At 44.6% G+C, this 16,172-nt stretch overlaps 1 protein-coding gene across 3 annotated transcripts in view; it reads right to left on the bottom strand.

The window, feature by feature from the left end:
- Positions 1-15,935, bottom strand: part of GRID2 (glutamate ionotropic receptor delta type subunit 2) — a 1,028,529-nt gene extending 1,012,594 nt beyond the window's left edge. For 2 of the 3 annotated variants that reach the window (XR_009631647.2, XM_060779233.2), the window contains exon 1: positions 14,504-15,935. Coding sequence is in view for 2 of the 3 variants with exons in the window: in XM_060779233.2 (XP_060635216.1) it covers positions 14,504-14,579 (76 nt within the window). In the remaining variant the exon portion in view is untranslated. The remainder of the gene's footprint in view (positions 1-14,503) is intronic. The other variant, XM_060779232.2, reaches the window with a different exon arrangement.
- Positions 15,936-16,172: the final 237 nt, after the last annotated feature.

The following is a 16,172-nucleotide window of genomic DNA, read 5'->3' as shown; positions in this document are numbered from 1 at the left end:
GGAGAAGGGAGGCAGGAGCAATTTTTCTCCACCATCCCCCTTCTCTGGCACATTATTTCTACATGCCAGGAGAGCACTGGCAGCAGTTTAATGGTGTCTTGGAAAGTTCTTTTACTTTTTCCTCCTTTTTAAGGGGTTTTGGGAGGTGGTGGGGACTGTCTCGAGTTTCTTAGGCTCCAGAAGCTCAAAGAACCCGAGACAGATATGTAGATGGGCACTGGAAGTCACATGGCACAATCCCCAGTCCCATCTACACAACACCCACAGCTCCAAAGACCCAGTCTTTGAAGCAGAAAATTATTTCAGAACTAAGCAGGGTTTTCCTGATTTGTCCCGAAACCATTTATTTTTCCCTGAGATGTCATTTGGATGCCCCAGGGGGAAACGTGAAAGGGCATGCACTTTAGGTGCTGTCTGGATGCACCCTCAGTGGGTTTCCATGACCAAACAGGGATTCCACTCTGTTCTTCAAAGATGTGCTCCAGTTCTCAAATCATTATACCACATTGACTCTCTTCAAAATTGCATCAAGACATTATTAATTATTATATACAGTTTGAGTGATCAGAGAGCCGTCTGGATCCATATCATGCCCTGTACATAAGAAGTAGTGACATGAATGTAAACATACTGAAGAATCAATACATGCTACTACCATTTAATAATATTGGGTGTTGTCATCCTTACTTTTTAGGATGTGCAGGGGATGGTTCACTGAATATTTTTTCATAAGGAGCTTTGAATTCGGACACAGAAAAACATTTGTTTTATAGATGGAAATTGCTCACAAAATGGGAGAGCTTGTCACTATTTTTGGCTGGGACTAGTGCATCTAGGTAGAGTTTTAGAAATTATTTTCACAGGACTACAGTTTAGGTAGAATCCTAGATATTTAATCTGTCACAGAGGTGAGGATAATGGACTAGTCCACAGCTTGATATAATTATAGCACATGTGAAATATAACTTTCCTATTGGCAGCATCAAATGGAAAACTGTTTGAAAACTGCATTACCAGTCTCTACAAGTTAGCAAAAGACTTTCCCCTACTTCCAATTCACCTATATTTACTAGCTGTTAATCTTTATTTCCCAAATTCTACACCTCCCCAAATTCTACACTTCTCTAAGGTTAACTCCCCGAGTGCCACTGTTAAGAGATAATAAGCTTTATCTTGTCTAATAAGCATTGTCCTGTCTATTGATGTAAATTGGAGTAACTGAATGGTTTATTATATTTATGAGGGTTTTTGCTCAATCATTTTTTTTCTGAGAGGATAAACTCATGACATTTAAGCATGCAGTAAACTAAAGTTTGAACATCATCACAAACCTGAAATACATAAAATAGAATTACCCTAAGTACTCACATGTAAGTCTAGAAATTCTAGCCAAAAAATCCTAGTTGGTCTCCCACAACACCCGAGTCAACTTATCCATGAATCAGTATGAATACTGTATCTTAATTCTAATATTTTAAAAAGAGTCACTCACTTCTCTGAGGAGAGTAGTAAAAGGGGAAGAACTGAATCTGTCCCAGGAGAACCTAAAACAGCCTCAGTGCCCTCCCCCTCTAATATCTCTACTGTGTCATCAGTTCTGGCCTTTTAGATAGAGAAATAGTGGCAGTTGTTAAGGGAAGCTGGCTTTCTGAGGTGGGATTAGTGCTCTTCATTGAATTACCCTCAAATTAGCCACAAGTCATACTCATAATTTTGCCCCCCCCCTAACCTGCCCTCAACTTGCACATGGTCAACTTATATATGAATGCATATGGCACTCTCATCACTATTTCCAGTAACTTCATCAGTATAGACAAAGTTCAGTATGTTCAGTGAGTCTGAGATCCAGTTTTACTTCTGAATCCATTGTGGGTTGCAACTTCACTCCCTCCCTCCAAACTCCTCCTAAATGTACCAGGGCATCTATGGACCCTTCCATATAAGTACATAATGTGGCTTAGAACAGGCTTCGGCTGTGCCAAAGCTGAAGGTGAAATGGCTATGGGAAATGATCCTGTAGGGGCTTGATCCCACATAGAGATCCAGGATGGCCATCCCACTACCTTAACATCCTGCTGCAGAATTTGGACCTTCTCTATGTGTTTTTTTTAATTAGGGTCCAGCTGCATAAAAGTGGCTTACCGCAGTTTAATCTCATAAACCTATGAATATTTTTTAAAGTAATGTTTATTGAAATTTTTGGTTTGCAATTAAAAGAAAGATGCATATTTTATAGATGCAACCTCACCCTCCAATTCCTTCTCCTCAGGATCAGAGATGAAACACAACTTGGGATATGGAAACCCCACTCGTCTCCATGATATAAAAAGCTAGATTTTGCTCAGGGCAAATCAGGGAGAACTACACTGACCATATAATGCAGTTTCAAGCTGCATTTATTTATTTATTTATTTATTTATTTGATGCACTTATTAACCGCCATTCTCAGCCCTTACGGGCGACTCATGGCGGTGTACAGTACACATAAAAAGACAGTTACAGAGGCCAGTATCAACAACATATAACTATACGACAAATACAAACTACATAAAAATCCGCTTCGTCTCTTAGTAGAATCATAGCCAGTCTCATTTTCCTTATACCATTCCAGTTCTCATTGCCGTAATGTTGTTGCTTAGCACTTAATTAAATGCCCTCTCGAACAGCCAGGTCTTAAGGCTTTTTCGAAAGGACATGAGGGAGGGCGCCTGTCTGATGTGTGCCGGGAGAGTGTTCCACAGCCGGGGGGCCACCACCGAGAAGGCCCTCTCCCTCGTCCCCGCCAGCCGTGCCTGTGATGCAGGCGGGATCGAGAGAAGGGCCTCCCCAGACGATCTCAAGGTCCTCGTGGGCTCGTAGGCCAAGATGCGGTCAGAAAGGTATTTTGGGCCGAAACCGTTTAGGGCTTTGTAGGCCAAGACCAGCACCTTGAATTGGGTCCGGTAGCAAATCGGCAGCCAGTGGAGCTGGGACAACAAGGGCGTTGTGTGCTCTCTGCTACCCGCTCCAGTTAGTAACATGGCTGCCGCACGCTGGACCAGCTGAAGCTTCCGGGCCGTCTTCAAGGGCAGCCCCACGTAGAGAGCGTTGCAGTAATCCAGGCGGGATGTGACAAGAGCGTGTACCACCGTGGCCAAGTCAGACTTCCCGAGATACGGGCGCAGCTGGCGCACGAGCCTAAGCTGTGCAAATGCTCCCCTGGTCACCGCTGAAACCTGGGGGTCCAGGCTCAACGATGAGTCCAGGGTCACACCCAAGCTGCGAACCTGCGCCTTCAAGGGGAGTGCGACCCCGTCCAGCACAGGCTGTAACCCTATATCCCGTTCGGCCTTGCGACTGACCAGGAGTACCTCTGTCTTGTCTGGATTTAGTTTCAGTTTGTTCGCCCTCATCCAGACCGTTACAGCGGCCAGGCACCGGTTCAGGACCTCGACAGCCTCCTTAGTAGCAGGTGGGAAGGAGTGACAGAGTTGGACATCATCTGCGTACAGATGACACCACACCCCGAAACTCCGGATGATCTCACCCAGCGGCTTCATGTAGATGTTAAACAGCATTGGTCTTTGAAAAGTAGCACAGGACTGTTGCTGTTGGTTTTCCCTTCCCTCCCTCTTCCATTGCCTGTTGTAGACTTTTAAATCACTTTTACAAGTTTTTCTGCTTATTTCAAACATGAGCCTGCCTCCATCCATTGTTGCCTCATGATGCTGCCTGAAATAAGTCATTTTACCCTGCTTCATGGTCATCCTGTAAATTTCTTGTTTCTGGAAAAGATCATTCACTTAAATGAAGTTTTATGTAGCCAGCCTTTCAGTAACCAGCTCCTTGAACTTCATGCAGTGAGTTAAAGGTAGTGGGGTCATATTAAAGAAAACTAATAGCTGTGTCCTAAGTCCTGTATACTATGGTGACTAACACAGATAAATTGCTTAAACTGACCAAAGGATGTTTGAAATGGACCACAAATTGCTTTCTAAATAATAATTTGACTTGGGATCAATAGACTTTTGTCCAGTTCACCTTGACTAATAGTTAATAGTGATAGTGACAGACTTATGTAGTTTTATGTAGCCAGCCTTTCAGTAACCAGCTCCTTGAACTTCATGCAGTGAGTTAAAGGTAGTGGGGTCATATTAAAGAAAACTAATAGCTGTGTCCTAAGTCCTGTATACTATGGTGACTAACACAGATAAATTGCTTAAACTGACCAAAGGATGTTTGAAATGGACCACAAATTGCTTTCTAAATAATAATTTGACTTGGGATCAATAGACTTTTGTCCAGTTCACCTTGACTAATCGTTAATAGTGATAGTGACAGACTTTAGAATGGAGAGGTTTGAAAACTAATTTGTTCAGGTTTGCAGAACACTGAGCCATTAAGAACTGAGCCCAAACTCTCCTCAAAGTCTGGCCTTGATTTTCCTACTGCTTTCTTAGTACCAAATCACTGGCACATGCTTCCCCCATTTCTTGGCGATACAATAGTAAATGCCTTTATCTTTAAGATCTGGATATTGATATGGGGTTATCAATGTCATGAAGCATGGAAAATCCTCCTCCTTCTCCTCACTATACATTTATTACTTTCCTCTCCTTGCTTCCTGGATCAATTCATTTTGTCAAAGGGCATTTAAACTATATATTTAATTCTCTATTACAATTTTCATTCTCTGATTTGACCATATTTTTCCCACTGTACCAGCTGTATATTATATTCAAAATTTGGTGCCCACTTTATCATACTGTCTTTAACTTGTTACAATTTTAACAAAAGTTCATACACCTTACCAATCAAATTTTCATCATCTGAACATAATTGCATCTCAAATTCTGATTTATTCTAGTTTGGACTGTACATTTTCTTATCCATTTCAAATATTTGTAAGAACACCATTGAAAATGGTAGCTTTCTATCAATAATTGTTCATTTAACTTAATTCAATATTTACCCTGGCCAAGTTTCAAAAAGTCTTGATAAAAGAAACCACATTTCTTTTGCTGTTGTTTCCTTCTTTTTGGGGTTCAAACCCAAAGTGGTATTTTAGAGAACAGCCTAGCGTTGCCTCTTTCCCATATTCTTAACCTGTTGTGTCTTAAGAAATTATTATTGAACTCAACATTTGCTTTAGCTTGATTGTACCATAAATACTCGGGCCACCTGAATCTCAGATAATGCCTTCCAAATCTGTAATAATCACATTTTCCAGAATTGCCATCAGCATAACCACGGGCCACCCACACTAGAGAAGCCTGGCAATTGGGAGCCAAGAAACCACAATAATTCCAAGCACAAATGAAATTACCACGAAAATATAAAATAAGCCATACACTGGCATTCAGAGATTGTCATCTGCAAGTTTCTCAGCCAAAGTAATATTTTCTTATGTTTGCCAAAACAAAATGACACAATAATCAGCAGACATTTGGTCATTTATGAATTAGTCAGACAGGAGAGTTATTGGGATGTATCTCAGGTCATCCACAGGCAACAAGATGACCTAAACCTATTAACTAGAATTATGTTTTATCAAGAGAAATTCCCAGTGGCTTGTGCTCTATATAATCTGTCTGACACTGGATGCATGTATTGTTCTGAATGCATTTGGCTATAGCTTAACACAAAATAACTAAGCTGTATAAGAAATAAAATCATTTAATGATATTGTTCATCCAGTAAGGCTCAGTTAGAATTTTTTAGTACTCTCCCTAAAACAATGTTCCAACAGTTGCATGAGAAAGAGTAAAATAGCTGCTACATAGTGGTTGTTTTTAAGCAAGGAATTGCACCCCTAAATGTTTTGGAACTGAGGTCCCTTCTATACTGGGAAAAAGGGCAGTGTAGATCAGTGTTTCTCAACCTGGGGGTGGGGACCCCTGGGGGAGATTGTGAAGGGATGTCAGAGGGGTCGCCAAAGACCATAAGAAAACACAGTATTTTCTGTTGGTCATGGCGGTTCTGTGTGTGAAGTTTAGGGGAATTCAATCATTGGTGGGGTTCAGAATGCTCTTTGATTGTAGGTGAAATACAAACCCCAGCAACTGCAACTCTCAAACGTCAAGGTTTATTTTCCCCAAGCTCCACCAGTGTTTACATTTTGACATATTGAGTATTCGTGCCACGTTTGGTCCAGATCCATCATTGTGTGAGTCCACAGTGCTCTGTGGTTGTAGGTGAACTACAATTTCAAAACTCAAGATCAATGCTCACCAAACTCTTCCAGTATTTTCTCTTGGTCATGGGAGTTTTGTGTGCCAAGTTTGATTCAGTTTCATCATTGGTGGAGTTCAGAATGCTCTTTGATTGTAAGTGAACTATAAATCCCAGCAACTACAACTCCCATATGACAAAATTCACCCCCCCCCCCCAATCCCACCAGTATTCAAATTTGGGAGTATCGGATATTTGTGCCAAATTTGGTCCAGTGAATGAAAATACTTCCTGCATATTAGATATTTACATTACTATTCATAACAGTAGCAAAGTCACAGTTACAAAGTAGCAATGAAAATAATTTTATAGTTGGGGGTCACCATTATATAAGGAATTATATTATGAGGTTATGGCATTAGGAAGATTGAGAACCACTGGTGTAGATCTAGTCTGAGTTTCAACTATATGGACTACAGTACACACAATGTGTGAGTCATATTCTAAGTTTTAGTCTGAAGTACCTGATAAAAACTGCCACACGTTATTAATGAGGAAAACCATTAAGATTTCACCTTGTTTATCCCTACAGGGAATGGTAAGGTTTCACCTTGTTGAGTGAATTGCCCATGGAAGAGATGCCATTCACAAACAAAAGCTGCTGAAAAAAATATTCTGTAAGTGCAATTCAGATAGAAACTAAAAGGTGTTTTCCCAGACAAATCATCAGAGGAAATTAGAAGGAAGATCAAGGTCTTTATAAAACTCAGAAAATTCCTCAGGGAAGTTTCAAAAACATTCCTTTCAAACACTGATTGAAACTAATTGGAAATTATAATGGAAGGAAGGAGGAAAAAGGAAGCTCTGACCATTTCTTTATAGCGATTTGTGGCATCATCCCTCAGGCTTGTCTGACCATGGATAAAGAGCAATGTCTGCCTCCCAGGTAGCTATCAAAGGCAAAGAAATCTTGCTAGAAAACATAACAGCATGAATCACAACCCGATTTTAACATTGCCATGCTTTCCCCTACGAAGGTACTTTTTAAAATTTAGAGTAGGGCATAATCACGTACAACTAAATAGCAAGGAAGTCACACATAGGAAGGCATTCTATATAGCAACTACATAGCACGACATTGCTAGTCCTTAATCACGAAAACCTTTGAGAATGCACAGAGTACATTTAGGTCACTGAACAGCAGCTAAGTAATGATATGAAATTCCCAGAGTAGGGACAGGATTTTTCATGAAAAGCAATTATGAATTAAATACTTTAGGTTTTACATATTCATATTTTAAAAAATTAAAATCTATTCTTTTAAAGTTTTCATAACGTTATGTCTTGAGGATGTAACAGCATCAGAAAGACAAAGATACATTTTCATGTGTTTTTTTAAAAAAATATTCTTTGCTTTGTTATTTTTTTTTTAGTAACTAATACTGCAACCCAACACACATTTATCAGAGGGTTGTGTAAATCTTACAGAACTCTGAATATAGTAAACAAACAACCACAAGGCAAACTAACTTTTTTTTTCATGTCAGGAGAAACTTGAGAAACTGTATAATGAGAAACTGGGAGGCAAGGAATACAAATTCACTGCTGCCAGTGTATGGCTTTCATTGTGTTGGAAATGAGCTCACAAAGGATTTACACCTGGCCACTGTGGAAATAGAGTATATGCTTCAGCAGCACTTGTAGATTCCACCTTCAGAATACCTTCCTTCATCTGAAAACTGCATCATCTTCCTTATGCATAAGAAAACACAAACCTCATAGTACTTTAAGGTCAAAATGAGTAGACAGCTACATATCCCTAAATATTAAACCAAAAGAACCCAACACAAATGGTGCAATTGGCTGGAAATGCCACTTAATCCCAGTTTAATTAAATCAGTGTTGTTGACTCCTGTTGTGCTGAGAGAGTGAAGAGTCTAGGACAAGCAAGGCATAGGGAAAAAAATACCCAGTGTTGCCAAACTCAGAAACTTTGGAGTTTTTGCATAAATCAGAGCAACTTTTTGAATAGCATCATAAAACACAGTATCATTGCCATTCCGCTCACAGCATTTTTGAGTTCTCCCTACAGCATACAGATCATTAATGAAACTTCCAAGCAATCAAGTAATGCGAGCCTGATGAAATTATTCAATCAATGTATCAGTTCAAGGAAGTGGTATGAAACAGAATTGCATCATTTCAGTATGTCTTCCCCTGTACTCCTCCATGCACCACCCTCCCCCCATTCTTTCTCTTTTTATATTCATGTGAAAATTACAGGGAAGCTGATGATTTTCAGTATCTTCTCAAGCATTCTTAATGTAGTCAGGAAGACTAAACTGCCGGCTTTCATCTATAACACTCAACACAGCAGAAATACATGAACTACTAGACACAGACTATCCTATGAATGTCCTACAAATACCTAGAGCACACATGAATCAGAGGATAATCTACATTTGGTTTGATGCAATCCCCTTATATATTAGCCATACATCTTGGCATCCCCTCTTGATGTAGTTGACTAACAGGTTGTCTGTTTCTACAGACATGCATCCTTAAAAGGCAACCTTTGTGATAAATTTATGAATAAGAGTGCTCTATGTGCAGTAGAGCAAATCAATTTTACTAAGAGAGTGAGTGACACAGCTTCTGTGCTATTTGTGAATTCCCAACTTCTTTTTCCATGCCACACACATGCTCTGTCTGTGTATGTGTGTGAGATGCACTTCCTTTTGCACACTTTTATAAACAGGTTGGCATTGAGAAACAACACCCCTGCTTTCACTTGAGCTAAAATGACTGCAGTAGCTGCTGTTTCTTTTCATCCATGATGTTTTCACCTCCTCTTTCTTCTCTCCCTTACAAGATACTCATTCAGAAACACAGCAATCTGTTCACTCCTTTGGACCCTTTATTTAAAGGGAAAAAAATCTCTCCTGGAAATTAAAAATGAGCTGAAGTGGCTTTTCATCCTTCACATTTGAAGAATAGTTTCATGAAACACACACACACACACAAGTACACTAAAGCCAAAACTCTCTCATATAATGTTTTCAGTGTCAGAAGAATAGGGAGAGACTTCTTTTGGCTTTTGAAAAAAAATGCTGAGTTTAGCTGCTGACCTAGTTTAAAATGAAATTGTTGCTTGTTTCAGCCTACTTATTTGCCATATGCTGAAAAGGGGGGAAGGGGCAGAGATGACAAATATCAATTTGCCAGATTCGTGTAACAAACCTATCTACAAAAGAGCTAATCCCCTTGTCAAATGTATTAATTGTTTTTTTCCAAGTGAAATTGTCTGAGAAACAGCAGAACAATTGGGCTCTCCTCCCCCACCCTTCCCTTTTATGTTTACTAGATGCCCATATCTACTTTTACTGCTGGGTGGATTAAAAATGAAATAAAATAAATTACATAGTGCTGTATTTGCCTGTTATAAATAATTAAGCCAGGCATCCAGTAAACATAAATAGCAATTAATGTGAAGAGAGACAGAGAAGGAACTCTTTGATGTGAAACCACAGAGCAACAGTGCATGCAACTGTTTGCTTAATGAAAAGAGAGGACAAGAGTGTCTGCTCCAGGAATCTCCCTCCTCCATTCACAAATACAGTCAGCCCTCCATATCCACAGATTCTGTATCCATGGATTCAACCATTCATGGCTTGAAAATATCCTCTCCTGCCCCCCAAGTACAAAAAGCAAACCTTGATTTTGCCACCTGAATAAGAGACAATTGGAGTTGAGCATCCTCTGATTTTGGTCTTCACAGAAGTCCTAGAACCAAACCCCAGTGAATAACATGGACCCACTTTAGCAATAAGATAACATTTCCAAGATCAGGATCACTCAACTCATACATGAAGGGCACAATGTAGGCAATCCTCTTGTTCACTGTGATATTTGAGAATATGGTAAAAGTTTGGTTTTTACTGGACTCACATTTGTGCTTCCTGGTAAGATGTCCAGGTCCAACAGACTTTATTGCTGGAGCACAAGATATTGTTACAGAGGGATACATCTTTCCCACCTCTTAATGAATCATCCATTCAAATAACAAGTTTCTCAATACTTGATTTTGATGGTAAGTTGTCTGTTGATGGATGGCAAGCCTTTGCATGTCATAGGGTTTTCTTAGGTAAGAAACACTCAGAGATGGCTTGCCACTTCCTTCCTCTGTTAGCAAGCATATTTGTTTATTCATTGATTTACATTCCCACTTTCTCCCAATATGGGACCCAAAGCAGTTTATAAGGTAAGGTAAAACAAAAAAGCTAAAAAGAAAAGTATAGCAATTCACCCTAACCCCTTATCTCCTGAGAAGTCCTTAAGCTGTCCCTCAAACCATTGTTTCCAGAACCTTTTGGAGTTTTAACCAAAGAAGAAAGAAAAATGCCTTAAATATATCATATGCTGTCTACAGGAGCATTGGAGGAAGCTGGCTCAAGGTCTTTTTACACCAGGCATCGGCAAACTTGGACCCTCCAGGTGTTTTGGATTTCAGCTCCCACAATTCCTAACAGCCTCAGGTGGCTGAGGGGGAAAAGGACTGGGGCTATTAGGAATTGTGAGAGTCCAAAACACCTGGAGGCCCCAATTTTGCCCATGCCTGTTCTACACTGTTGAATTAATGCAGTTCGGCACTATTTTAACTGCCATACCTCAATTCTATGGAATCATGAGATTTTTAGGCACAAAATTCATTGGCAAAGAAGGCTAAATACCTTGTGAAACTACAACCCTGAGAATTCCATAGCACTTTTTTGTCTCAGGAGCAACTTGAGAATCTGCCAGTTAAAGAATTAGCCGTCTGCAAGGATGTTGCCCAGGGGATCCCTGGATGTTTTATGTTTTTTACCATCCTTGTGGGAGACTTCTCTCATGTCCCCGTATGGGGAGCTGGAGCTGACAGAGGGAGCTCAACCCACTCTCACTGGATTCCAACTGCTGACCTGTCAGTCAGCAATCCTGCCAGCACAATGATTTAACTCAAACATGGACAAACTTGGGCCCTCCAGGTGTTTTGGAATGCAGCTCCCACAATTCTTAACAGATTCTCAAGTTGTTCCTGACACAAAAAGAAGGGGCCTGAGGCTGTTAGGAATTGGAGGTGCTGGAATCCAAAACACCCAGAGGTCCCAAGTTAACCCATGCCTGGGTTAACCCATTGTGCCACTGTGAGTTCCTTCCATAGCACTGAACCCAAGCAGTTAAAGTGATGCCAAGCTGCATTCACTGGACAGCATACATGCAGGCTGGGTCTATAAAAACTTATGCTACAACTTTTTTCTCTCAAAAGTTTCTACAGAATCCCTTTGGTCTATGTCAGGAAGAATACTGTAGTTCTAATCTGCATTCCTACCCTGGTAAAGGACTCAAACAAGTGTCCGTGTGTGTTTGTGTATTGGCCAAGGACTCTTGCCCTCAGAAATTCCAGTTTGCCAAGAAGCTAAGCAAGAGGAGAGCTTTCCTAGTCTTTCCTCCATCTCTCAACCCACCCCACTCCACAAGCAGCCCTTGATCCTCATCTCTGAAACAGCACATTACAATCAAGGGTTGGCAGACATGTTGACAAAGAGTCTCTCCAAGTCAAAATAGGAATATAGTGTCTAGATCCAGGGAAGTCATGATACCCCTCTATTCTGCCTTGGTCAGACCACATTTGGAATAGTGTGTCCAATTCTGGGCACCACAATTGAAGGGAGATGTTGACAAGCTGGAATGTGTCCAGAGGAGGGTGACTAAAATGATCAAGGGTCTGGAGAACAAGCCCTATGAGGAGTGACTTATAGAGCTGGGGATGTGTAGCCTTCAGAAGAGAAGGCTGAGAGGAAACATAATGAAGCCATGTATGAGCAATGGCTTCAAACTACAGGAAAAGAGATTCCATCTGAACATTAGGAAGAACTTCCTAACTGTGAGAGAGCTGTTCATCAGTGGAACTCTCTGCCCAGGAGTGTGGTGGAGGCTCCTTCTTTGGAAGCTTTTAAACAGAGGCTGGATGCCCATGTGTCGGGGGTGATTTGAATGCAATATTCCTGCTTCTTGGCAGGGGGTTGGACTGGATGGCCCATGAGGTCTCTTCCAACTCTTTGATTCTATGATTCTATGAAACTCTCTGCCCCTAAATGTGGTGGAGACTCTTTCTTTGGAGACTTTTAAGCAGAGGCTGGATGGCCATCTGTCGGAAGTGCTCTGAATGCAATTTTCCTGCATTGTATGAATTTCAATAAATGGCTCTCAGCAGTCACTAGGTTGGAGCGGGTGGGAGTGAGGGAGGCGGGAAAAGGTGAGGCGGAGGGGAAGCACCTGGCACGCCGAAAGGAGGAGAGACTTCCCTTCTTCTCCTCCTCCTCACACCTGAGAGCCTCCAGCAGTCCTTGATCCCCCCCCCCCCCGAAAAAAAAGAAAACCTGACATTCTCTCTCTCCCCGGCAACAAGGGGATGCAGAGGCTTCCCTTTCCCCTCGAAACCCCCTCTTTCTTTAGTCTTTGGAAGCCCAAGAGCCCCCTTCCCCCTCTGGCGCGTGTGCTGCTTGCAGAGCAGTCCCGTGAGGAGGAAACACAGCGGCACTCTCTCTCCATTCCCCACTCACAACGCGCCCCAATCTCCCTCTCCCCCGCATCTTTCCGCGACTGACTCCTCGTGAATAACACATATCCGAAGGGGAGTTAGAACCCCCTGGAACCGGGAAGGCTGGAGGATGAGGAGAGTGGCTGGTTTGTTTGTTTATTTGCCTAATGGTTTCCTGGCAGGGCTCAGGAGGGAGGCGAGAGACACCAACACGTCTCCCTCGGTCTCTCTCTCTCTCTCTCAACCTCCTCCACGGGAGTCAGCCCGAGAGGCCACGGACCCCGTTTGGCTCTTCCTCCGCGCGTGCCCGAGAGTCCCCGCGTGGACCAAGAGGCTTCAGCGTGGGGGGAAAGGAACCGCTCTCTTTTTAACTCTTGCTTGGCCATTGCGGCGGCGAGAAAGAAGGCACTGTTTTGGAGAGAAGGCTTCCAAAACATGGCCATACAGCCCGCCAAACTCACGACAACCCAGTGATCCTGGCCATGAAAGCATCCGACAATACACAGAGAAGGTAATTGGGCAAAGCCAGCCCTCGCTCCACCTTTCCCTCCGAAGAAGCTATTTTCCGTCCCCTGAAGCCATGGGTTTGAAAGGACAGCGCGAATGCCAGGCTGTGTGTGTATTCGCTCTGTGTGCGCGAAGGGAAAGAACCCTCTGCAAGGGAAGAGAAGCGAATGAGGAAAAGGAGAAATACATCCATCCCCTCCTTCCCAGCCTGCCTGCCTCTGCCAAGGCAGAGAGGAGAATGAAAGCCCTCACGTTGCCAAACCACCTGTTCCTCCAAAGAGGGGGGAGGGCAGCGTTTGAGGGGAGGGGATGGGGATTGGGGGGGGGGGGGGGAGAAGCGGCGAGGACCCGCGTCGCGTGAGTGGGCGCGTCCGCGCGAGCGTCTCTTCCTCACGAGTGGGGAAAGGGGAGGGAGTGCAGGAAGGAGGGAGGGAGGGAGCCCGGCTTTCCCTGCTCGGCCACAACTACGGCGGTGGGAAGCCTGAGGCGAAAGAGATGCTGCAAAAGGATGGGAAGCAAACGCGGTCTGTGTGTTTACCGTGGTCTGGGAGGAAAAGTGGGAAAGCGAGACACACACATACACACACTTATATTGGAACACAGTCCCTTCTGTTACACACACTTTTAAAAAGCCCTCAGTAACACATCACCAGGAGGAATTAAAAAAAAATGGAGAGGAAGGGCAAAGCAACGTCTAGCGAGGGGGAAAGGCTGCAAAGAAAGGGGAAAGGAGAGGAGAGAGGGAGAGGAAAGGGGACGGAGAGGAAAGGAGAGAGGAGAGGGAAAGGAAAGGAGAGATTAGAGGGAAAGGAGAGGGAGAAGGAAGGAAGGGAAAGGGAAGGAAAAGAATGGAGAGAGGGTAAGGAAAGGAGAGAAAGAGGAAAGGAGAGAGGAGAGGGAAAGGAAAGGAGAGAGAAAGGAAAGATTAGAGAGAGAGGGAAGGAAGGGAAAGGGAAGGAAAAGAAAGGAGAGAGGTTGAGGAAAGGAGAGAGGAGATGGAGAGGGAAGGAGAGAGGGAGAGGGAAGGAGAGGGAAGGGAAAGGAGAGGAAAAGGAGAGAGGAGAGGGAAAGGAAAGGAGAGAGGGAGGTGAAAGGAGAGAGGGAGGTGAAAGGAGAGAGGAGAGGGAAAGGAAAGATTAGAGAGAGAGGAAAGGAGAGGAAGGGAAAGGGAAGGGGAAAAAAGGAGAGAGGTTGAGGAAAGGGGAGAGGAGAGAAAGGCAAGTCGACAGGAGCCTCAGCCAACGGAGGCAGGAGCCTCTCTCTTACCGATATGGATGATGGAATCTGCCCAGGCTCGAGTCCAACAGACGGACACCAGCAAAGCGAGGGACCAAACTTCCATCTCCGGCGAAGGAGAAGAGCGGGAAGGAGGCGGAGGAAGGATGCGGGGCAAGGCTGGTCCGGATGAGGCTGAGACCCCGTGGAGAGTTTGGAGTTGGAGGCGCTGTAATCCCGGGCGGGCGGGCGACTCTTTTTCCTTTTCCCCCCCAAAGGGAGCGGAGCCGCCGAGATGGAGCCCCGCGTCGTCACTTGGGGGGCCGGCCGGGCCTGGGGAGAGTGGCGGGGAGTTGCTGCAGCAAATCCATCCAGGGACCCCCTCCCCCCCTTTCCCGCCGCTCCTCCGGAGAAGGGGCAACCGTTGCCTTCTTCCTCTTCCTCCTCAAACCATCCTGATCCCTTTCGGACGCGTTGTCATAATGATGATCTTTTCAAAGCCTGGGGTCTTCTCAGCGGCGGGCAGGTAGGCTTCGGTTCCGAGCGGGGAGGCAAAAAAGACACATCCGGATGCAAATGCGCGCTGGTTTCCCTCCGGCGGCGATCCGCACACGGAAAAAGCCCAATTCAACTTGCCACCCCCCTCTCCCTCCTTGGCCCCAGCCTCGCTGGCCCCGCTGGATTGATAATAATAACGAAGAGGATGAGGATGCTGATAGAGCCCTCTTTCCGATCTCCAGGCGAAAGATTCCCCCCAAAGTCTGCGCTTGTTGTTGGGGGAGAGCGCCCTCCGTCCCCAAGCTCCCCCCTTGGCCAAAAAGGTAATCTGCCAAAAAAGGAACCCAATGTAGGCGCCAAACCCCCTCCACCCACCCCAAAGTGAACTTCAAAGCCAGGCAGCTGGGGAGGCAGAAGTGGGGGGAGGATGCGAGGCAAACTGGATCTCCACGGAAATGGGGGAATAAGGGGGAGGGGGATTGAGGGAATGAAGCCGCTTTTGGCTGCCTCCCCTCCCCTCCGTCTCCTTGGGAAAAAAGGGGGGTGAGGGTCCGCAAAGGCAGCGAGGAAGGGGCCCTTGTTCTCCGTCTTCCTCCGCCTCTTCTTCCAAGGTGGCCTGTCCCCCGAGAGAGAGAGAGAGGGTGGCCCAAGATCGCCAGGTAGGAAGGAGCCAGGCAAGCGGCGAGTCCGAGCCCAAGCGGGCGAGAAGAAGAGTCCTCTTCTGCAGTACCAGCCGCGGCGGTGGCAGCAGCGATGGCAGCAACAGCAGCAGCAGCAGCCTCAACCCGAGGAAGAGGCGGTTTTTATTTTTTTGGCGCTTGGTTGCTTGGTGGGATGCAGAGAGAGAGAGAGAGAGAGAGAGAGAGAGAGAGAGAGAGAGAGAGAGAGAGAGAGAGAGAGAGAGTCCCCAAGCTGCTGGCAGCTCCGCCGCTAGCCAGCAGCACGCGTTTCTTAGAAATGGATCAGCCAGAAAGTGCTTTTAGGCAGGGCGAGGGGAAGGAAGGAAGGGGGGGGGGGGGGGGGAAAGAGAGAGAGAGAGAGAGGGTGGCAAAAAGAGAGAGAAAGAACTGCAATCGGAAGGGCTGATTTCCTCACCACCCCTGAGCAATAGGAAGACCCACTGAGACCTGGTGCCTTTGCTAAACCAGACCACAAATTCTCTGCCATTTGGAGGGTGGAGGGATCGAACTCAGGGACAAATCTGGGTGCCCACTCTTAGAAA

The sequence above is a fragment of the Anolis sagrei genome, chromosome 5, assembly GCF_037176765.1.
Source record: "Anolis sagrei isolate rAnoSag1 chromosome 5, rAnoSag1.mat, whole genome shotgun sequence".
NCBI classification, from domain to species: Eukaryota; Metazoa; Chordata; class Lepidosauria; order Squamata; family Dactyloidae; genus Anolis; species Anolis sagrei.
The sequence above is the reverse complement of the archived record's forward strand: the minus strand, read 5'-3'. Positions and strand labels throughout refer to the sequence as shown.